The 24,342-nt window shown below is 44.2% G+C and overlaps 1 protein-coding gene across 1 annotated transcript in view; it reads left to right on the forward strand.

The window, feature by feature from the left end:
* The window catches only part of JAM3 (junctional adhesion molecule 3), a 115,146-nt gene that overhangs the window by 80,070 nt on the left and 10,734 nt on the right, over positions 1–24,342 (forward strand). Inside the window, exons 3-7 of the mRNA XM_068240428.1 lie at positions 2,961–3,074; positions 9,197–9,349; positions 14,901–15,103; positions 21,706–21,805; positions 22,934–23,066. Of these exons, the coding sequence (XP_068096529.1) occupies positions 2,961–3,074; positions 9,197–9,349; positions 14,901–15,103; positions 21,706–21,805; positions 22,934–23,066 (703 nt within the window). The remainder of the gene's footprint in view (positions 1–2,960; positions 3,075–9,196; positions 9,350–14,900; positions 15,104–21,705; positions 21,806–22,933; positions 23,067–24,342) is intronic.

Here is a 24,342-nt window from a genome sequence, read left to right on the forward strand (position 1 = left end):
TGCTAATCGTGATTGCACAAAAATCGTGAAAGTATACAGTGATTTTTTTTACACTTTAAGCGCGTAATAAGCGCTGGTGCAGATTTGCATTTGTCAGTGTGAATAGGCCAAATAACAACTCCGGAGGAGAACTCGTGCTACAAGCCAAACTAGTCACAGGATAATGGATAGAAGCAGAGTCTAAAAGTGCTTATAGCACCTTTTATTCAGGCTGTAGCCATGAGTGTATCAAAATAGTCAAACATTTAAAAAACAAAAACACACAGTTAAAATCAATGGTACTATATCAGTAAATGCTCACTGTGCTTCTGTACACTACGTGTCTAGAGCAGTAATTGTACCTCGCTATCGCCTGGCAGAAGCCTATGCAAAAAGTAGGTACCACCAGCAATTGGCCCGTTTGACCCTCCACCACTACACCTTACACAAGGTGACAAGGCAAGCTTGCTGGCCATAAATCTGGCTAACAGTTGACTGCAGGACTACTTGGATAAACATATTCCAGCACACTGCAAGAACTCATTGCAAAATATAAAGTACATAAAATATGTGTGTTATATTTTACCTCGGGCAACCTGTAAATTAATATTTTATTTAAAATAGTTCAAATAATATTTTAGCACACTTTTTTTTTTTTCTTCACTGCATGCAACTGCTGCGTTGTATGTTCCTTTCTATACTGGTCTAACAAGAGACAACAAAGAATGAAACAAGTAATCCGATTGGATGTTGTGCTTTTACTTGTATTTCCTACATCAGCTGTTCCAGGCGAGTGATGATGAGCACTGGTGTCCATACAGCAGACAGTGCCAGCTTTGTGTCAGAAGAAGAATTAGTGATTGTGAAATGAAAGGCAATGAGCAGAATTCTATGGCATTTTTTAAAGGGGAGGGGGATAGGGGGAGACATTTGTCACATTGAGTTCTTGCTTCAGTAATCCTGCTCAATAGAGCACTAACAGGAAAACAATGAAAATGTTTGTCCTCTAAAGACGCGCTGGGGTTGAGCCATTTCATGTTCAGTGCCTTCAATGCCTCTACTTTTTTAGGTTGTCTCCATCTTTTTACCACACCTGACAATCTTGAGCAGCATTCCTTATATCCCCCAAGTAACCATTTTGCTCACCCAGGTATCTAAAATTCCAGTGATGATGTTGCCCTGGAGTGTCTATCTAGAATTCCATCAGTATATGGAGAGGCCAGTGGCCATGGTCTTAAAATATAAAATGGTAGAGGATGCAATTTTGGGGAAGTAATGCTACAGAAAGGGGGTGAGGTGATGAGGTTGCGGAAGGAGGAGGAGTTGAGACGGTGCCAAATGGAGCTTAAGGCTGAATACACACACAAGATAAAAGTCTTCGGAAGACGAGAAATCAGTCATTCTAAAGATGCTGTACATGCAAAAGATCAGTTCATACAATAAACCCAAGAAATGCTTCTGTAGTCTAATTACTTCCTTCTTTTCACACATGCGCTGTGCACACAAGTGAAGGAATATCTGCCGATCTCAAACATACCTTAACGAATGAAAGTCTGCAAAATAGACCCACCGGGATGAATCTGAAAAATTGAGAGACAAATATCTTTGATCTCTCGCTTTCCAGAGACTTTTATCTCGTGTGTACCCAGCTTAAAGAGAACCTGTACTGAGTAAAATTATTTAAAATAAACACATGAAGTAACTTCAAATGAACATTACATAGTTACCTTGCCATCAGTTCCTCTCAGAAGCTCACCATTTTCTTCTTACAGTTATCCCTTCCAGTTCTGACAACATTTTGTCAGAACTGAAATATATCAGTTGGTGTCAGCTATATATCAGTTGCTGTCAGTTACAGCTGAGAGGAGAACTGATGTGTCCATGTTTCCCTATGGCTCAAGTGGGCGATGTTACAGTTAAACAGTGTGCTGACCAGGAAGCTGTTATGGGGTAATAGCCATTTTCAAAATGGAGGACGAAGAATTCCATTGATCACAGTGGACAAACAGGATGCAGGAGAGGAAAAATAGATTGAGGAGTAGACTACACAGGAGGTAAGTATGACTTGTGTATGTTTATTTTGACTTTTAATTTTCAGTTCAGGTTTTTTTAAACATTTAAAAGATTTTATTCATACCTGGGGCTTCCTCCAGCCCCATCTGCCTGGATCGCTCCCACGCCGCCGCCCTCCACCACCTGCAGCTTTGGGAACCGGGTTCCGTCACTGACGTCAGTCATGGCCAGCTACACAGGAGAAGTGCACCCTCTGCGTATCTCTCCAGTGGCTGCTGGAGAGGTATGCAAACAGCGCACTTCTCTTACGTTAGACTGGAGCCGACTGACGGAAGTGTGGGGACCCGGTTCCCGAAGCTGAAGGCAGCGGAGGACGGCGGTGTGGCAGCGATCGGAGTGGAGGTGGGTTGGAAGAAGTTCAAGGTATGTATAATATTGTTTTCAAGTTTAAGCTCTGGTACACTTTAAGTGTCTTTACCTTGCTTGGTTGGCATCCTGGACAGTGAGATGACATGTCCCTTCAGTCAAGCCTTATGCGTCTGAACAGAGTTAAGCCCAAACTGTCACCCAATCAATCCTTGAAATGCGACAGTATGTATGTGTGCCTCATTAATCAAAAAGGAAATATTTGGATGCAAGCAAACAAGAAAACTCGCACTGTGTGGGACTAGGCCTTTTATTGAAAATAGAAAGCAAAACGGAATTTAGTGTAGATCAGCCATAGTTCTAAATGGACTGCAGTGAGGGCTTTCTATGGTGTGGAATGCAGACTTCTGCATAAACTGAGGCATTGGTAGAGAAGTACATAATTGGGTACGCTACACTACAAATTGGGAAGCATTTTATACTGATTAGACAAAAGTGTCCATGAGCACATGCAATCTCGCCAAATATGATCACTTGGTTTTGATTACTTGACAATGTTTGTTATATTTATCAAGTCCTTCTGTTTATTTCTTGTCTACCAGGGGTGGAGCTCTCCTGTATCATAAAAAATAGCAACACAAATGAGCCACGGATCGAATGGAAGAAGATTAGGAATGAGGAGACCTCTTATGTCTATTTTGACAACACTATTCAAGGTTTGTTTGCAAGGTGCACACAGTGGGTGAAGTGATTACAAGGAAATAAGGAGGCACAGGAATGAGGGCACACAACAGACAGTGGAATAAGGTGTCCATAGTTATGGGCACAAAATGGACAGTAATAAGGAGGTGCATACAGTAGCTGGGCATAGGCAGACGCAGGGGGGATTACAGCTGCCCAGAATCCCCCCTCAGACCAGGGCCGATGCAGTGTCTGGATTACGCAGGGGGAATTACAGCTGCCCAGAATCCCCCCTCAGACCAGGGCCGATGCAGTGTCTGGATTACGCAGGGGGAATTACAGCTGCCCAGAATCCCCCCTCAGACCAGGGCCGATGCAGTGTCTGGGGACAGGCACAAGTTGAGACACACCAGAATATCTGCAAGTATTCGCCAGCTCACTGCACTGCCCCCCTTTTTTCCCTGCTACAGCTGACTTTGGACGGAGCAGCAGAGTGTGTAGAGAGCATGGAGCAGCTCTGGGGAACTTAAAGCAGAACTGTAAAGTCGTCCTAAAACAAACAGTTTCACTTACCTGGGGCTTCTCCAAGCCCCCAGCAGCCAGCAGGGTCCTGCATGATCCTCTGTTTTGCCGTCGCCAGCTCCTTTTGTTACCATAGGCAGCAATTGTGCGTGCGTGCCTCGGGCTACGCGAAGCTTTTTAGTGTCCTGAGCTATTTGCACTAATGGCGCATGACGCTATTGTGAGCTGGAATGCGAACAAAGCTTTGCGTAGCTCAGGGCACGCAGGCGCAGTTGCTGACGACTTTTAAGTCAATGGTAACAAAACGAGCTGGCGGTGACAGAACGGAGGATCGTGCAGGACCGGCGCGGGACAGGACGGCTGATGGGGGCTTGGGGAAGCCCCAGGTAAGTGACGCTGTTTCAGGACGACTTTACAGTTCCACTTTAACAGAGCCATGTATGGCCACAGCCCTGTACCCTGTTGTGTGAATGCTTCACTTTCCCCTTCATTAGCAATGACAGCTGTCCACATTATTATCTGTATCCAAACTGCTCCTGATCACTCCCGTTGTCAATCAGGAGCAGATAGGACATTTAGGAAATAATTGTCAGATCCTGGCAGTCGGGCGGGAAATTGCATTATGTGTACCCAGCATTGAGTTCCTACCACAGTATTATACCGTATTGTGTATGGTTGAGGGAGACCTTTCAGGAATCCCCCCCCCCCCCCCCCCCCGAAAGTCCTGGGTTTTCCCCTGGCTGGGGTGATGAAGGGCATTCCGATTGAGTAAGGAGGTGCTCTCATTTAGTGGACATGTGAATAGGGAAATGCATACAGTGCCTGGTGTGATGATGGGCGTGTAGTGGCAGAAGGATAAGGAGAAGCATACCATGGATTGAGTGATAACTGGCACTCAGGGGATTAAGGAGCTGCACTGAGTGGATTGAGTGATAACTGGCACATAGGGGGCAGGGCAATACGGAGGTGCATTCAGTGGCTGGAGTGATGAAGGGCATGCAGTGGGCAAAGGGATAAGGAGGTCACACAGTGGATTGATGAGGGGCACACAAAGGGAAAGGGGGGGTAGAAAAGGAAAAACAGTAGTTGGTTTTGCAGAGAATGGTTAACTCGTTTTAAATGTTTTTACATTTTTGATAGAATGCAGCTAGGGCTGTGGCAAAGCCAATAGAAACAAGATTATAGATGGAAAGAACCCTGTTTTTTAAGGAATGTGCTTCTGGGGCTCAATCTCTTCAGACTGTCAGTGTCAGCGCAGCATGCTACTCTGTAACGTTATCTCAGGACGGTACTCTGATATCAATCAGATGTTTTTTTCTTCATTTATGACCACCACCTTGACAAATGAAAAATTCCATACAAGGACCCAGGGACACTCTCGCATTGCTATGCAATGCAGGTGGCTGTGAGATTTACAGAAATGCATGGCACCTGCATTGCTTAGTACTTCAGTCCTAACCCCATTCAGTTATGTTAGATGGGACAAGCACTGCACAGCACAAATGCATGCAGCACGCAGTGGCGTGCCTAGGGCATTTGAGACCCAGTGCTGAGTATTAAATTACACCCCCACCCCCCAAAGAAAAAAAAGGAAAGGAGTGAGTGTGGCATGCTAACATGCTAAGCGTGCATGGCAGGTAATGCCAGGTATAGTTGCCCCCAGTATAGGTAGCCTGGAATGGTTGTCCCCATTAAAAGTAGCCTGGAATAGTTGCCCCCAGTATAGGTAGCCTGGACTAATTGCCCCAGTATAGGTAGCCTGAAATAGTTGCCTGCAGTATAGGTATCCTTAAATAGTTGCCCCCAGTAGGGCTGCTCAAATCCGGTTTCGGGAGAAACCCAGATAGTTGCTATCCGGATATCTCCCAGTAAACCTGTGCGGGCTGGGCGGGGGGGTCAAGCTTACCTGTCTGACGTCTTCTTCGTCAGTCCCTGGCACCTCCCACGATGCGGTCCACGCACATCACGTAACTACAAACACTTCTTCCTTCAACCCGGAAGGAGGAAGTGTTTGTAGTCACGTGGACCGCATCGTGGGAGGCACCAGGGACGGACGAAGAAGACGTCAGACAGGTAAGCTTGACCCCCCCCCCCCCCCCCGCCCAGCCCGCACAGGTTTACTGGGAGATATCCGGATAGCAACTATCTGGGTTTCTCCCGGATCCGGATTTGAGCAGCCCTAGCCCCCAGTATAGGTAGCCTGAAATAGTTGTCCCCAGTATACAGTAAGTAGCCTGAAATTTTGCCTGCAGTATAAGTAGCCTGGAATAGTTGCCCCCAGTTTAGGTAGCCTGAAATAGTTGCCTGCATTATAGGTAACCTGAAATAGTTGCCCACAATATAGGTAGCCTGGACTATTTTCCCCCAAATAGACCTTCCCCCCCCCCCCCCCCCTTAGCCTGTCATCTGGAGTGCCACGCCCCTTGCACCATATTAACCGTACACCACTGTGCAGCAGTGTGATGTCGTGTGGCTCTCGGACAGTGCAGTCTGTGCTCTGTCTGATGTTACTTGGTATCACACATTGCTGAGCCGATTTCAGCAAGGAATCAGTATGCTCAGACTCTAAATTAAACCATGGGGGAGGGTGAAGAAAGTTTAGGAAAACTACTCCAATTTTTTTCTTCAGTTGACTGACTCCACCAGACTGGATATCTCAGCCTTAGCAGTATATTTGGGAGTAAACTTTTTTTGTATAGAAAAAAGTGAAAAACCTTGGAGTCCTTTTTGTTGCAATCCACTTTGCCCACAGTAAACTCTTTTATATATGTAGAAAGGACCATATAAAACAAGCAAATTGCAAAGTCTTAAGGTACAAAAAGTTTCACAAATCTTTATTAACAAAATTCCATAAAAAGTCTCTGTAAGAAGCTCCTTGTTTTAATGAACAACATCCAAAACAGGGATATAGTAATCAATAAGCAGTATAGGCTTAATACATTAAGTTTTAGGCAACGACATGCTAGTTTCGGGCATACATAAGCCCTTTGTCAGGCCACTGTAAAATGCACAATCTACAAAAGAACAGCGAGAAAAATACATATTAAGAACATTAATATAATGGATGTCACCGAAATAGGAGTAAATATATGATGTGTAGAACACAAGTGCCGCACAAGAGGGGGGGATTTCACACACCACTGAAAAGTACCAGATGGAATCAAGGAAGAGTAAGCGTAGTAGATGAATGTGAGGATATCATCAGGAGAAGATCAGCACAATGAAGAAAAGATGTATATCTCAGCCTCACTTATCACAATCAAACACTGGTCAATAATCCATGTGCATGTATAATAATGATAATGTGTATCTATATTGCAGACCTTAGAGTACATGTGTCAAACTCTGGCCCGTGGGCCAAATTTGGCCCGCAGCGCCAGAAAACTTGGCCCGACGCTAATTTTTTAATTAACATTAGCTGTGGTCCGCGGCGCTTTGAAAGCTGGCCTGCAGCCACGCTAGACGGTCCGCCCGTCCCGCCCATCATCCTCGCATGAGTGATAGAGCCCTATCACTCACCTGCTACGCCTCCCGACTTGCTCCGCCTCCCGTCACCTCCCGATTATGGCCGGGTATCTCCCTCCCTCCTCTCTTCACTGCTGGGTTTGCTGGGTAGCCAGGCAAATGGTAGGTACCTCACTGTAGGTAGCCAGGCAAAAAATTGGTGCCCATGTATAGGTAGGTAGGTGTCCCAGTAATAGCCCGCTGGCCGTTGCACTCTACGGTGCAGCGGGTGGTGGCAGTTCTACATTCTGCACACCATCGTGAACCCCGCACTGAACACAGAAGAGCTGTGTGTCCCTGGCTGCTGGCGCGCGTATAAAGGAAGTTCCTGCATACGCGCGCCATCAGTCAGGGACACACAGCTCTTCTGTGTCATTCTCCAGTGCGGGGCTCACACTGGTGTCCAGAATGCAGAACTGCCACCACCTGCTGCACCGTTGAGTGCAACGGCCAGCGGGCTATTACTGGGACACCTACCTACCTATACATGGGCACCTATTTTTTGCCTGGCTACCTACAGTGAGGTACCTACCATTTGCCTGGCTACCTATACTGAGGCACCTACCTATTGCCTGGCTACCTATACTGAGACACCTACCTATTGCCTGGCTACCTATACTGAGGCACCTACCTATAGCCTGGCTATCTATACTGGGACACCTACCTATTGCCTGGCTACCTATATTGGCACACCTACCTATTGCCTGGCTACCAATGCTGAGGCACCTACCTATGCCTAGCTACCTATACAGAGGCACCTACCTATGCCTAGCTACCTATACTGAGGCACCTACCTATTGCTTGGCTACCTAGTATAGTGGCACACCTACCTATTGCCTAGCTACTTATACTGGCACACCTACCTATTGCCTGGCTACCTATACTGGTACACCTGCCTAATGCCTGGCTACCTATACAGAGGCACCTACCTATTGTCTGGCTGCCTATACTAAGGCACCTACCTATGCCTAGCTACCTATACTGGGACACCTACCTATTGCCTGGCTACCTATACTGAGGCACCTACTTATGCCTAGTTACCTATACTGGGACACCTACCTATTGCCTATCTACCATAACTGGGAAACCTACCTATGCCTAGTTACCTATACTAGGGCACCTACCTATGCCTAGCTACCTATACTGGGACACCTACCTATTGCCTGGCTACCTATACTGAGGCACCTACCTATGCCTGGCTACCTATAGTGGGGCACCTGCTAAGCCTAGCTACCTATACTGAGGCACCTGCTTATGCCTAGCTACCTATAGTGGAGCACCTATGCCTGGCTAATTATACTGGGGCACCTGCTATGCTTAGCTACCTATTCTGGGGCTCCTATGCCTGGCTACCTATACTGGTGGCACATACCTGGCTAACCTTTACTTGGGGCAACTATGCCTGGTTAACCTAAACATATTTTTTTTGTTTTGTTTTGTTTTGCACCGCAGCTATGACGTGCGGTGCAAATTGTGGGGTGTTGTGCAATCATTCCAAAGGATGGGGGGGGGGAGAATAAATATGGCTGTTGGGTCGGCCCTCGACCTGGTTTAAGTTTTAACTTTCGGCCCTGCGTCTATTTGAGTTTGACACCTCTGCCTTAGGGCCCTTTTCCACTAGCAATCGGTAGCGTTCACGCTGAACGCTAGCAATTGCTGAATCGCAAAGTGCAGGAAAGTTCCGCCGTTTGCGTTCACGATTTTGCTATGCTGTAGTGCATAGCAAAATCGCGGCAAATATTGCTCCGCAGCGCGATCGCGTTTGAGGCAAAAACGAATCGCGGTAGTGGAAATAACCTACCGCGATTCCTATGTTATTTAGCAAACCGTAGCGATTTAAAAAATCACTAGCGGTTTGTGATTTTGCGATTCAGCATTGCAAACGCCGCTAGTGGAAAAGGGCCCTTAGAGTGTATAATATAGTCACTGAGGCAGATTTACAAAAAAAAACCCTTGCTGAGGGGGGGCAAAATGGGAGTAGATGCCCAGGCATTTTGATTGGCTGCTCTGAGCAACAGCTCCTGTTTTGCTTGCGGTGGCTCTGACAAATGTGCCCCTGTGTTCAGAATTGCTAGGTCATATTGCTTGGAATTACAAAAGCATAAGAACTTGTTATTCTGTCCTCCACTAGGAGACTTAAGAAATCGTGCTGAGATTCAGTCGCAGAGCTCACTGGTTATATTTAATGCCAGCCGGACAGACAATGGCAAGTACCGCTGTGAAGTGGCTGCTGTGGAGGACCAAAAGAAGTTTGCAGAGATTATTATCAGCCTAACAGTCAGAGGTAACTGTCACCATATGTGTCTATCTTTTATTTTGTGTGTGCCACTTTGTGTGCATCAGACTGTCATTTACAGTTGGAAATGGTTGGAGGGTAGCTATCAGATGCTGATAGCTGGTCATAGATTTCAGATGTTTCATAGCCTTGTGGAGAGCATTGTCTGCTAATGCAGATCATATTCAGTGTGAGCGCCTTATCCTCCTACTATTAGGCTGTATTCCCACTTGTGCCAGACCACATGCGGCCAGCGGGAGCCAGTGGTCCGCAGTGGTCCCGCTGTAGCTCGGGGTAAATGCGTTACCCCTATAGGCAATATGGGGGAACGCATATGCCTGCTCAGCATTATCACGGATTGCACAGAAGTGCAGTCCAGTTACTGCCATGGATCCAGCAGATCCGTTACAGCGTGACAAGTGTGAACAGCTCCTATTTATAAAATATGAGCCGTTTACTGTGGAGAGGAGAATAGACAAAGATGTCCAATTTCTGTTCTACACTCAAGTGGGAACAGAGCCTTACTGTTTTCACTTATGCAAGTTCAGCTGTCACCTACTGGCCAGTCCAGTGACATAATAGGGATTTGCTTTTTAAAACAAGCCTTGTTAAGTTGCAGCACTGTGTAAAGCGCACAGTTTTCTTTTTAAAAGTTTATCTAATTACATTTTTCTCTTGACAAACAAATTGTAACAAAATTAGTCCTCAAGCAGAACTCTCCTTCCTCTGAAGCCCTGTTACCTGTTATCCATTATTTGCAGTGCTGCTTTCCAGCATTCCGCAGTTTGTTCCATATCACACCCTGCTTCACTAGCAAGCTGCTGCAGCCTGGAATAAACATATTGGATCATTTTTTTTCTCACGGTTTCTTATTTCCCCCACTGTCTCAGTGGCCAATATGCAATTCACTTTTTCGCCTGGGTTTTATCCTAGGTGATTTTTTTAAATTTCTCAGTAAAATGCAGTTTAAACCACCAGTAAGCAAACAAATACTCAAAATAACTTTGATAACTTTTACCTACTTTTTCCATTGCAATGTGCTAAAAAGTTATTTTAAATTGAAGATGAATAATTAACTCCTAGGAGAAAACTAAGGTGAAAAAGTGAATTGCATATGGCCCAGTATATTTTATTTCAAAGCTAAATCCTGATGGTGCCTGTGATACATCATCATATTCAGTAGCAGTGCATTGTGGGTAACCACAAATGTTCACTTAGGCCTGGTGCACACCAAAAACCGCTAGCAGATCCGCAAAATGCTAGCAGATTTTGAAACGCTTTTTCTTCTTTTTCTGTAGCGTTTCAGCTAGCATTTTGCGGTTTTGTGAAGCGTTTTTGGTGTAGTAGATTTCATGTATTGTTACAGTAAAGCTGTTACTGAACAGCTACTGTAACAAAAACCGCCTGGCAAACCGCTCTGAAGTGCCGTTTTTCAGAGCGGTTTGCGTTTTTCTATACTTAACATTGAGGCAGAAACGCCTCCGCAATCCAAAATCTGCAGCAGCCCGGGAGTATGCGTTTCTGCAAAACGCCTCCCGCTCTGGTGTGCACCAGCTTATTGAAATACATTACCCTAGCGGATCCGCACCCGCAAGCGGATCGTAAACCGCAGCAGAACCGCTCTAGTGTGCACTAGGCCTTATAGCTGAATTATTGCAGATTTCCTTCTGTTTTAAGAAGGCAAACTACACTAGGCTTTGCTTTTTTTAGTAGGAGAGCTTTTTGGTCCCTTTTATCCAACTATACATTCCTAGTAGTTTGTCACCCTGGGCTGCTTGGTTACTCTATAATCCTTTCTGTCTCATTTCTTTTTCATCACGTATTCTGGTTAATTTCTATCACTGTAGGCAACAGGTTTTTTTTAACGTCAGCTACATACGCACATTCAGTTTCGATTGGTCAACTTCACCATTTCCATGTAGTTTGAGGGCCAACAGATTGTGTATACTCTGAACAGAATTGGTAGATAAGCGCTTGTATTACATGGCAGTGGTAAAATAGGTCAGGCATTGGCCAATCAATATTGTATGTGTGTACAAACCCTTAGGGTGCCCATACATGGTACAATATGTTCTTTTTTTTTTTCATTTAGATTATTTTGTTCAATTATTCCGTTAAATCAAATATAAAGAGTTTTCCAACATGTTCAATCGGACTTCTATTGAAAAAAAAATGGGATAAATGTTCATTTTTATTCATCGTAAAAAAAAAATATTTTTTTTGACTTTCGTTCGATTGTTTTGGTCGAATAGACGGGAAAATCTAATGTTTTTATTGTACCGTGTACAGGCACCATTAGATACAAAAAAAAGTTTCCGTAATGAATTTAACATGGGATGTATAAACTCTTATTTCTATTGATTCAGGAAATATTTATTGATTTCAGTCTTCTGCACCCTCTTCGGTCATCGCTTTTACATAATAACATAATTACATGCGCCCATCAAGTCCAAGCTCACAATCAACTCCCTGACTGGATCAAGGTATCATCTGCCGGCATCTGGCAATTATAGCTGTGGATGCCCTTCAATGTAAAAAGCGCCCTTAATAAATGCAAGTATAGAATTTGCCATAACTAGAAAAGACAAGACAAATAACATTTATTTTTCTCCTGGCGGACTCAAAGCGCCACAAGAACACGCTCTATAGGCAGTAGTAGTGTTGGGGTGACTTGCCTAAGGTCTCCTACTGAATAGGTGCTGGCTTACTGAACAGGCAGAGCCGAGATTTGAACCCTGGTCTCCTGTGTCAGAGGCAAAGCCCTTAACCATTACACCATCCAGCCACTAACTACTTCCTGTGGTAAGATAATCCACATCTGAACCACTCTGTCTGTGAAGAACACCTTTCTACACGAGTGGTAAAATCTCCAACATATTCTCTTGTCCTTTTGTAGTTTGTTTGCCAATTTTTATGTTGCCCTTGGGTGTATTTATACATGTTAAGTGCAGTAGGTCACTTCTCAGGGCCCATTTCCACTAGCCTAGAATCACATCTGCGTCCCCCTCAAAAAAAAAAAAAAAAAAAAAACAGTGCCGGCTGCATTTTTCCACAGAACGTATCCAAATCCCTATAGCCACAGCACGGCTATCGGATGCAAATTCACATAAGCAGGGTTGCCGCGTCCGATTCCCAGTGAAAATCCGCCCTAAATTATCTTTTTTTCCAAGCTAACCCCAGTTTGTCTGTTGTTTTTTGGTAATTGAGAGCTTGTATTCATGTGAATAATTTAGTTGCCTGTATTTTTACCTGTTCTAAAACCTCAATGGGTGAAAGTTATCCCCCTCTACAGCTTTTATAACCCCGGGGTCCCCATCGTCTAACAAGCCTGTCTAGTTCATCTACTCCACAGGTGTTGAACGCAAGTCCTCAAGGGCCGTTTCCATGCCAGTGTTTAGGATGGACTGAGAAATGGAGAAATGTGTTCTACTCCATGAACTACTCCTTTCCTGACTCAGCCTCATCATTGAATGCTGTGCAAAAAATGTATGAGGACCTTGAGTACTGGAGTTCAACGTCCCTGATTCTGCTCTATAATATAATAGTTAGCTTATTTATGAAACAACAAGATGTACATTGTGCACATTTCTACTTCGGATACACTTTTGGCACCAGGATTTTTTTATATTGTAATTTTGCACTGTGTGGAAAAGAGTTACAAACTTTTGGGGGTTACTGTTTGGGGGTTATATCTATATATATCTATATATATATATATATCTATCTATATATATATATATATATATATATATATATATATATATACACATACACACACATATATATATATATATATATATATATATATATATATATATTATACAAGTTGGATGTTAAAGAGTAACTCCAATTAAGTTCAAAATATTTTGTTAACCAAATGCCATCCTTTATAATAAAACCCGTTTTCCTGCATCCTCCAATGTCCCTGTGTCCCTGTTTTGCCAGCGCGCATGCGTGGCACATGGGCGGATGTTGGACTGTACAGGAGGACGGTGGGGGGGGGTACGACTGTATGGTCAGTGTGCATGCGCACACCTGCAGCGTGTGTTGCAGGTGTGCGCATGCACGCTGACCTACAGATTTTGCTGCGGCAACAACGGGGCGTGGTGGTGTGAGGGGGCGTAGCGGCTGAGCCCTAGCACCCATTTTTAAACGGGTGGGTTTAGTTCTAGTTTAATAATAAACATCAATCTGCAGCTTATTTAATTAAATATGCTGGAAACTCTGATAACAATATGAAGCTTGATGTAGGAAATCCAGAATTCTCATCTGTCTGTATTCCATTGGTTCATAAACTTTCACAAGGCAGGAAGTAAATTCCTTCCATCCCTTCACATCCCTCCATTCTCTAGTATTACTGCAATGACACGTTCATTCCACAGGGAGGAGGGATCAGTCAGACCCTGGTGATCTCAGGGATTTGCCCACATCACTTGGAATAATCTCAGCCATCTCAGCAACAGCTGAGAGTGATACTAGGCAGCTATTGCAGTCAAGCACTTGGAGAGCTGTAGCAGTCACCAGGGCAAGCACAAGAGGTATGTCAGTGTAATACTGCTTGTTAAATTATTCGAAACACATAGAGCTTGTTTGAGGATTTTTGTTTCTTGAGGAAAGTGATAATCGCCTTTAAAGTGTGTCCCTGAACAAATATTAAAATCCTGCGACAAAAGAATATTCCTGTATATAAGGGAAAGCACACATGATCTATTATGTGCATTCCAGCAGCTAAAGAGTTTGTCGTCTCACTCTCTTGTTTTTAGCCTGTGTCTCCTCTGTGTGTGCCAAGAGATTGTCCCAGGCTGACAGCTCAATAAAGCTGAGCATTTCCGGTTATGATTTTACTGGAAAGGAGCAGGGTGGGGGTAAGAAGCATTCATGCAAATAAGGGCAGAGCAAATCCTATCCCTCTCTAAGGCTTTATTATTATGTACAGCCTTAGCTCTGAAAGACACTGAGGCAAAAGAATCACTCTGCCCTCTTTACATTGCTGCATTCCACATCATCCTTCTAACATGAACCCATAAACACAGACGCTAAGATGACTTCACACATGCAGAGGAGACACAGACGGAACAGAGGGCAGTTTGGGTAGGAATGAGTTGACTGCATCTCTTCAACTGCTTGAAGAATTTTGCAGCAGGATTTCAGTTTTTGCCTGGAGTTTCACTTTAGACCTCATACAGGAATACTATGTTTCAGTCTGGTCATCAGCAGTCACATCCAGCATGACATGCTGTATGTCTGTGAGAGCCCCATCTTGGCAGATCAGTCATGTCCACTACTTCTCTCCCCTCCCCCTGTCAGTTTTACATAGGAACTAATTTGCCTTGCCAGCTCAGCCAAGCATGCACATATTTTTAAATCTTAATGAATAAAGGTAGCCGGTTGGTGTTTTGCATTATGTGATTTTGATCCTATGCCTGTATCTGATCTTATTTTCAGAATGTAGAAACCTATGGTAGGGTGCTGTATGTAGTTGCCCTGTTGACACTTCCCTGCTACATCAGTGCTTGTGTTTTGATGTTGAAGCGCATGCTGTTTCTGTTTTCTTCCTCAGTGAAACCAGTGACTCCACAGTGCCAAGTGCCCAAATCTGTCCCAGTCGGAAAATCTGCTGTCTTGCATTGCCGGGAGAATGAAGGTTATCCCAGTTCTGTGTACAAATGGTATCGCAATAGTGACGCATTGCCTGATGACTCCAAAACCAACCCAAAATTCCTCAATTCATCATTCACAGTGGACGCACATACTGGAACCTTGGTAAGCTTAGCTGGCATGTATGTGAGAGCAGAACCTTGGCTTTGTAGGTGGGAAGAAATTGTAGTTTCTAGGTAGTCATTTGTATGATACTGTCTGTGTGCCTGCACACACACCTCATATCACACACCCAATCATCTACATCAACTACAGTATAATGCATAGTCATGAGATAAAGAAAGCATACACTCTTTAAAGAGAACCCGAGGTAGGTTTGAAGAATATTATCTGCATACAGAGGCTGGATCTGCCTATACAGCCCAGCCTCTGTTGCTATCCCAACCCCCCCTAAGGTCCCCCTGCACTCTGCAATCCCTCATAAATCACAGCCACGCTGCTGACAAACAGCTTGTCAGAGCTGGCTGTGTTTATCTCTATAGTGTCAGTCTGCTGCTCTCCCCGCCTCCTGCAGAACTCCAGTCCCCGCCTGCATCCCTTCCCTCCCTGCTGATTGGAGGGAAGGGACCAGAGCTATGCAGGAGGCGGGGGAGCAGCTGAGACTGACACTACAGATGTAAACACAGCCTCACAGCACGGCTGTGATTTATGAGGGATTGCAGAGTGCAGGGGGACCTTAGTGGGGTTTGGGATAGCAACAGAGGCTGGGCTGTATAGGCAGATCCAGCCTCTGTATGCAGATAACATTCTTTAAACACACCTCGGGTTCTCTTTAAACACAAAAGTTGAGTCTATCAAGACATAGGGGTTGATTCAATAAAGACTGTTATTTCTTAACGCACGTTATTTCTTTATGCACGTACGGCGTAACGCCTAACGCAAGCGCGTGATTACGGCGTAACGCCTAACGCAAGTGCGTGATTACGGCAAAGCGCTCATTATCTAGATAGACATTGTAAATAACATTTCATTACTTATACCATCAAAGTTCACAGCATACATTCATAATACAAACATTCGACAGCACACACCACAAAGCACAGGTTGCATTGCCCACAGTGAATTAAAAAACAAAACAAAACCAAAAAACCCATGACATTGTACATATGAGCAACACAAATTATAAAAATAAAAAGGAAAAAATTAAGGGACACATACAAACAAATAACACTTGCCCATTTGCTCAATATTATGAAGCTATTGCTGATGAGCAAAGCATTTATAGTCCACAAACAGCTGACAAATGTTAAGGAAGCCCAACTAATCAAAATACTTGTATAATTGCATTTTGTGCATGTAATAGTCTACGCGCGCTGAGTTAAACGCGTGTGATCGTCCAAGCGCAATGAAAACTTAGGAAGTATATTTGCAGCGTGCACTGTATATTTAAAAAGCATGCTGTGTATCCCCGACGCACGCTATGGAGTTATACTACGTGATGTGTGTTTTTCCCGCGCACTGTGACATTTAGCGCACGCAAAGTTTTACATGCACTGTAACGCGCGTAATGCATTTAGCGCTATAGCTTTATGCATTAGCATGGTTTAGTGAATCAACCCCATACAATAATTTAAGACTAATCTCGGGTGCAAAACGCACAACAGATTCCACTGCATCCTTGTTCACAAAAATGAAGCCAAAATGGAGAAGCCATGTGTGTAAAGTACACCCCATGATTCAGTGGCTTGTAGAACCACCTTTAGCAGCAATTTTCTGTATAACTTTAACAGTCACTCAATTTGTTGAGCAGTTTTGACCCACTGTCCTTTAAAATGCTGTTTTGGTTCACCGACGGTTGTGGGCATTTGTTAATACACAGTTCTCTTAAAGCGGACCACCAGTGTAAATGACACAAATAACGGTTCCTCCTCTAATAGGAAGTTATAGTTGCCTGCTGTGTCCCGTTGAATGTGTAATTTACACTGGAAGTCTGCTTTAAGGTCCTATCACAGCAGTTCAGTCAGGTTGTGGTCTGAAAATTACTCTGGGCTGAGAGCAGGCTACACGGCTGAGAAGTTTTGGTTGATTTCCTGCAGAGTACCACTGACGTGGGAAGTGCTATCTGCCAGTGGGTCCTAAATGGATTAGGACCCACAAAAGTGAGTGACATTTGCTGTAATTTTACTTTGGATTTGAATAAAGTGCAAGTTTGCAGTAATTATATTACTGAAGGGGCCTTTTTCCAAACATGTGGATTGGTGTTGAAGTATGAGAATTGTATAAAGTGGCAAGGAGGAACCTCAAGACAAGTAGAAGGATGCCATATACCGTGGGATGCGAAGGTTTGGGCAACCTTGTTAATCGTCATGATATTCCTGTATAAATCGTTGGTTGTTACGATAAAAAATGTCAGTTAAATATATATATATATATCCCTTGTGCGATTGGAAAGATGCGCTGTCTGTCCCAGGAGAGGACGTCAGGATGTGTGCTCCTAATCCCTAGATAGGTTTGATGCAATTAATGTTTGCATGTCTGCACTATGCATGTTACAGGCCAGAGTTAGGACACCTATGTTTACCTGGGTACTTCTGCGCAGTATAGGTGACTAAGCATAAGAATGCATTCTTCTGTGAACTAAGACCCCGACTTTTAACTTGGCTGTGGGGTTGGCAGTGGTGCCTGGATGAGTAAATCTGTGGATGCATTTGTTTGAGCATTTGCATGCGAGAGTGCGAGGGGTTAATAAATTTTTAAATATATCATATAGAAGACATGCACAGTGATATCTGAAAAGTGAAATGAAGTTTATTGGACTTACAGAAAGTGCGCAATAATTGTTTAAACAAAATTAGGCAGGTGCATAAATTTGGGCACTACAAAAAAGAAATGAAATCAATATTTTGTAGATCCTCCTTTTGCAGAAATTACAGCCTCTAAACGCTTCCTGTAGGTTCCAATGAGAGTCTGGATTCTGGTTGAAGGTATTTTGGACCAGTCCTCTTTACAAAACCTCTGTAGTTCATTCAGGTTTGAGGGCTTCCGAGCATGGACAGCTCTCTTTAACTTGCACTACAGATTTTCAATTATATTCAGATCAGGGGACTGATATGGCCATTCCAGAACATTGTACTTGTTCCTCTGCATGAATGCCTTAGTGGATTTTGAGCAGTGTTTAGTGTCGTTGTCTTGTTGAAAGATCCAGCCCTGGCGAAGCTTCAGCTTTGTCACTGATACCTGGACATTAGTCTCCAGAATCTGCTGATACTGAGTAGAATGTATGCGTCCCTTAACTTTGACAATACAATACAATAACATTTCTATAGCGCTTTTCTCCCATAGGACTCAAAGCGCTTAGGCTCTCTCAGACTCAGTTGGTAGTAAGATGAAGTATTCACACAACAAAAGTTATATTTCTGCAAATGCCAAACTGAACAAGTGGGTTTCAAGTCTGGATTTAAACACGTCCAGGGATGGAGCTGTCCTGATCTGCTGAGGTAAGGAGTTCCAAAACAGGAGCAGCATGACAGAAGGCTCTGGGACCAAAGGTTTCCAAGTGGACTCTGGGTATGACTAGATTATTAGAACCTGTGGATCTGAGATTTCAGGTATTACTACACAGCTGTAACATTTATTTCATGTATCCAGGGCCCAGATTAGTTAGTTATTTAAATGTCAGTAGGCCGATTTTGAATAGGACCCTCCATTTATAGGTAGCCAGTGAAGGGAGTGCACGACTGGCGTTATGTGGCAGTGACGGGGTTGGTTGGTTAACAGTCTGGCCGCAATATTCTGTATTAGCTCTAGGCGGTTCAAGTTTTTTTTTTTTTTTTTTTTGAAGGCCAGTGTAGAGAGCATTACAGTAGTCCAGTCGGGATGTAATGAAGGCATGAACTCAGGTTGGTAGTGCTTCTGGGGGATGAGGTGCTTGATTTTTGCAATGTTCTTCAGGTGAAAATAGGATGATTTCACCACAGCAGAGATGTGAGTTCTGAAGTTTAAATCCTCATTCATTATAACTCCCAGGCTATGCACATGATCAGAGCTGTGTAGATCCGTGCCTTCTATTCTCAGTGGTGAAGACTGCAAGTTAAGGTGTTTTGTTGTCATGTGCTGCCCTCCGATAAGGACTTCAGTTTTGTCTGCATTTAGTTTCAGCCAGTTGTCACTCATCCATTGCTGTAATTTGCCTAAGCAGGTGTTTATAGTTAGAGTTGGGTCTGTCACACCAGGCTTGAAGGAAAGCTATAGTTTGGTGTCATCAGCATAGCAGTGGTATGTCAGACCATGTTTTTGGATTAGTTTTCCAAGCGGTAACATGTAAATAGTGAAAAGCAGGGGAGAAAGGATTGAGCCCTGGGGCACCCCATACTTAAGTGGTACAGAAGTGGACAGGAAGGGCCCCATAGACACTTTTTGGGTTCTGCAACGCAAGAGGGATTGGAACCACTGAAGAACTATGCCATCAATGCCGCAGTATTCCTGTAGCCTGCTTATCAGTCATGGTCAACTGTATCAAAGGCTGTAGAAAGGTCTAGTAGTATCAGGATGGAGCACTCTCCTCTGTCTCTTGCCATGAGCAGGTGGTTGCTTATTTGGATGAGGGCAGTTTCAGTGCTGTGATGTTTTCCTGAAGCCAGACTGGAATGGGCCAGAACTATTGTTTTGTAGGATTTTGGCTTCTAGCTGGAGGTATACAGCTTTTTCAATTAGCTTACCCAGAAAGGGAAGATTAGAGACAGGTCTGTAGCTGGTCATTGCATCTGGGTCCAGGGAGGGTTTTTTGAGGAGAGGCCTGATGATTGCTTCCTTCAGTAAAGCAGGAAATATTCCTGATTGTAAGGAACAGTTTACAATTTTAAGGAATACCGGTACAAACCGGTCAGGGCAGGTCTGTTTAAATGGGACAGAGAAGCCCACTGGCTGACTAAGACCTGCAGGTAAGAAAATGGTTAACAGTTTATCCTGGCTAATAACAACACTTCTCAGTAGCAAATTTTCAGAAAGCTAGGATTCGTTCCGTGTGTGGCTGAATAGTAAGTGTAGCCGAAAGATAAATGACTTTTAGAAGTCTTTTATTATAAATGCAATATAAATAATTAATATATACAGAAAATCATTAAAATCAACAATTATAAAGACAATAGTAGCGCAGTATAAAAATAAAAAGGGAAGAAAATATGTATACTTAAGTTCAGGTGAAAATGTCCACTTTGAAAATAAATGGCTTGGTTTCAGAGTCAGGGGACTCGGCGTCAAAGTCCGAACAAGACAGAACAAAATTCCCAGTCCCTGCACTGGCCACACAGCCCCACAGCATGATGGAACCACCACCATATTCTACTGTAGGTAGCAGGTGTTTTTCTTGGAATGCTGTGTTGTTTTTACTCCATGCATATCGCCCCTTTTTATGCCCAAATAACTCAATTTTAGTTCCATCGGTCCACAGCACCTTATTCCAAAATGAATCTGGCTTGTCCAAATGTGCTTTAGCATACCTCAAGCGGCTATGTTTGTGCTGTGAGCGGAGAAAAGGCTTCCTCTGCATCACTCTCGCATACAGCATCTCCTTGTGTAAAGTGTGGCGAATGGTTGAACAATGCACATTGACTCCATCTGCAGCAAGATGATGTTATAGGTCTTTGGTGCTGGTCTGTGGGTTGACTCTTTCTCACCATTCGTTGCTTCTGTCTATCCAAGATTTTTCTTGGTCTGCCACTCAAGCTTTAACTTGAACTGAGCCTGTCTTCCATTTCCTCAATATGTTCCTAACTGTGGAAACAGACAGCTTTCTGTATCCTTCCCCTAAACCATGATGTTGAACAATCTTTGTCTTCAGATCATTTGAGGGTTGTTTTGAGACCCCCATGTTGCTACTCTTTAGAGTAAATTAAGAGGAGGTAAACTTACAATTGACCCCCTTAAATACTCTTTCTCATAATTGGATTCATCTGTGTATGTAGGTCAGGGGTCACTGAGCTTACCGAGCCAATTTGAGTTCCAATAATTAGTTCTAAAGGTTTTGGAATCAATAAAATAACAGTGCCCAAATTTATGCACCTGCCTAATTTTATTTAAACAATTATTGCACACTTTATGTAAATCCAATAAACTTAATTTCCCTTCTCATATATCACTGTGTGTGTTTCCTACTGTATATAATATATCTAACTGACATTTTTTATCGTAACAACCAAAGATTTATACAGGAAAATCATGACGATTAACAAGGTTGCCCAAACTTTTGCATCCCACTGTATATACTGGGATTGCCATCAGTGCGACAGAGCTTTGCTGAGATTGTCCAGTAAACCTGCACTGTGTCAACTGGAAAGGGGCTACAGGACCCAACCAAATATATTTACTGCAAAAACTACAAACGTACAATGTACAAACATTTTCGAAATGCTGACAGTTTAAAAAAAATATATATATTTATTGTAGTAAAGGAGGTTGAGCTAGGGCTTTTTAAGTACACTGATTTTTTTCAATCTATGTAGTTTAGAAGATGGGAAGTGATTGTGTCTGGAGTTGGCGTCAGGCGGGAATTTCCTCACAGATGTGTTCTAGCATAGAAGTAGTGGGTGAGGATTTGGGAGTGGCGATTAGGGGGTCACACGGCTTGATGTAATTGTTGTTTCGGGTTATGTGAGGGGGTGAGGACCAAGGAAATTAATTGGCCAGATTTCTGGAAAGCACTCTGTATTTGATAAAGAGGATAATGACGAGGCTGCAGAAATCTGAAGTTTCTCTTATTTATTTTTTAGGCATTTTCCACAATTAATAAAGGAGACATGGGACAATATTACTGTATAGCCACCAATTCTGCAGGATCCGCTCGCTGTGAAGCACAGCTCCTTGAAGTGTGTAAGTTATCATTTATTATTCCACATTGTCAGGGAAAGGGCCTGTTGAGGCCGTCTCAGTCCCTCTACGCATTATCATCCTGTTAGGGAAGCATACACGGGGTGCCCTCTGGTGGTAGACCACATCTAATGCAGCAAAGCTTGATTGTTCTGATCACAAAATTAAAGCTGGAAATATGTTGCATACATTAAGGCCACACTCCTCTTTCTAGCCTTATAATAGGTCTAATGTAAAGAGCAGATGATAAATGTTTCATGTTGTATTAATGTGAAACCGGGACTTCCTGTAGGTGTAGCAGTGACTAGCCATCTATGAATCGGCCTTTGTGTGGGCACGGTCTGGTCTGTGCATAAACAAAAAAATATGCTGTATAATATATATATATATATTTCCCTCCCCCATTTTCATACTTAGAAACCCTTTTGATATTGCTTCCATTACTAGGTTCTTCACTATGCAGATTCCTTATTATTGTGTGCAAGTGGCGTCACCCTATAATTTTCTGGAGTTTCGCTTAAATTGTCTTCAGCCGTTATTACATGGAATCTCTTTATTTATTCAGTAGAGAACATCATTGTCCTCTTCCCTTTGTGTGTTATATAAATAATGTGACCTCAGCAGTCTTGTTTAATGCCTCCATTATAGAGTAGTGTGGAAAGGAAGCATTAGGGATGCCCCCTTTAGGGCCCATTCACACTTGAGCGTTTTGCCTGCGATTTTGGCAAAAAGCTCAAACGGTAGCGCTTTTCAAAGCGCTAGGGTAATAAAAGTCTATGGGCCCGTTCTCATTTGGGCGATTTGCACTAATCGCTGCAAATCGCCCAAAAGCGCTAAACGCAAACGTGTAGCCTGCACCATTTTCAGGCGATTTCCCAGCGATCGTGTTTTAGTGCTATAGAAGCGCAAAATGCGATCGCTAAAAAATCGCCAGGTGTGAATTGTGATTTTTTTTTTTTGCCATTAATCGCCAAAAAACGCCAGAGCAAAACACTAGCAAAATCACTAAATTTGCGCTCAGCAAGTGTGAATGGGCCCTTACACTTAGATCTGGTCATCTTTAGACCTTCATTCTTCTATAAGTTTGTTCGGATGTTTCTGTAGTAATCATAGCATCTTCTTTGTGTGCAGATGACCTAAACATTGCTGGCATTGTTGGAGGCATCCTGGTGGTGGTTGTGGTGCTGGTTCTGATCACAGTTGGTATTTGTTGTGCTTATCGAAAAGGTTACTTTGCAAACAACAGTAGAGGTGGTGGACTGAGGTGAGTAACTAGTTACACCTAAAGAAACATGATTACATTGAAGTCTGCTCTCTTGTGTATGTGATGTGCTGTGAGGAGGACATCTGATTATAAAGCAAACATATCCTCTCTGCAGTGGCGTACCTAGGGCATTTGGCACCCGGTGCTGGGTATTAAGACACCCCCCCCCCCCTAAAAAATGGGCGTGGCCACAACCTACGGCCTGCTCCGTGGCAAAATGGGCGTGGTCATGGCCGGATGAGGGCGGAGCTAACTGTAATTTAAAGTATTAGCTAGTATAGTTGCCCCAGTATAGCTAGTAGTTTCCCCCAGTATAGCTGCCCCCAGTGAAGCTAGTATAGTTGACCCCAGTATAGCTGGTATAGTTGCCCCCAGCTAATAGTTGCCCCCAGTATAGCTGGTATAGTTGCCCCCAGTATAGCTGGTATAGCTGCCCCCAGTATAGCTAGTATAGCTGCCCCCAGTATAATTGCCCCCAGTATAGCTTGTATAGCTGCCCCAGTGAAGCTAGTATAGTTGCCCCCAGTATAGCTAGTAGAGCTGCCCCCAGTATAGTTGCCCCCAGTATAGCTAGTTTAGTTGCCCCCAGTATAGCTAGTATAGCTGCCCCCAGTATAGCTAGTATAGCTGCCCCCAGTATAGCTAGTTTAGTTGCCCCCAGTATAGCTAGTACAGTTGCCCCCAGTATAGATGTCCCTGGAGGGGGGAAGCAGCGCTAGAAGGAGGGGCAGTGGGGGCAGCAGTGGGAAGGGGGGAAATATCCCCCCCCCTCCCTCACCTGGGACCCCTCCTTCTGCCTCTCTCCCCCTCCATTCAGCGGTGGCAAGTGTGGGCGCGGGGGCAGGGAGACATGCGCAGAATTACTCACCACTTCCACGTTCCAAGCGCCGACAGCGTCATGTCGTCACAGATCTCCGCCTTCAATGAAGGCGGAGATCTGTGACGACATGACGCTGCCGGCGCTTGGAACGCGGAAGTGGTGAGTAATTCTCCGCATGTCTCCCCGGCCCGCCGCCGAGCCCGCACTTGCCACCGCTGAATGGAGGGGGAGAGAGGCAGAAGGCGGGGTCCCAGGTGAGGGAGGGGGGGGGGATATTTCCCCCTTCCCACTGCTGCCCCCACTGCCCCTCCTTCTAGCGCTGCTTCCCCCTCCTGCTCTGCTGCTGTGGGGGGTCGTGGCGACACCCCCTGGGTGTCTGTCACCCGGTGCGCCACGCCCCCCTGCGCTCTACAATAGGAACGCCACTGCCTCTCTGCATCTCAGTCAGCAGAGTAG

The sequence above is a fragment of the Hyperolius riggenbachi genome, chromosome 6 (genome assembly GCF_040937935.1).
Source record: "Hyperolius riggenbachi isolate aHypRig1 chromosome 6, aHypRig1.pri, whole genome shotgun sequence".
NCBI classification, from domain to species: domain Eukaryota; kingdom Metazoa; phylum Chordata; class Amphibia; order Anura; family Hyperoliidae; genus Hyperolius; species Hyperolius riggenbachi.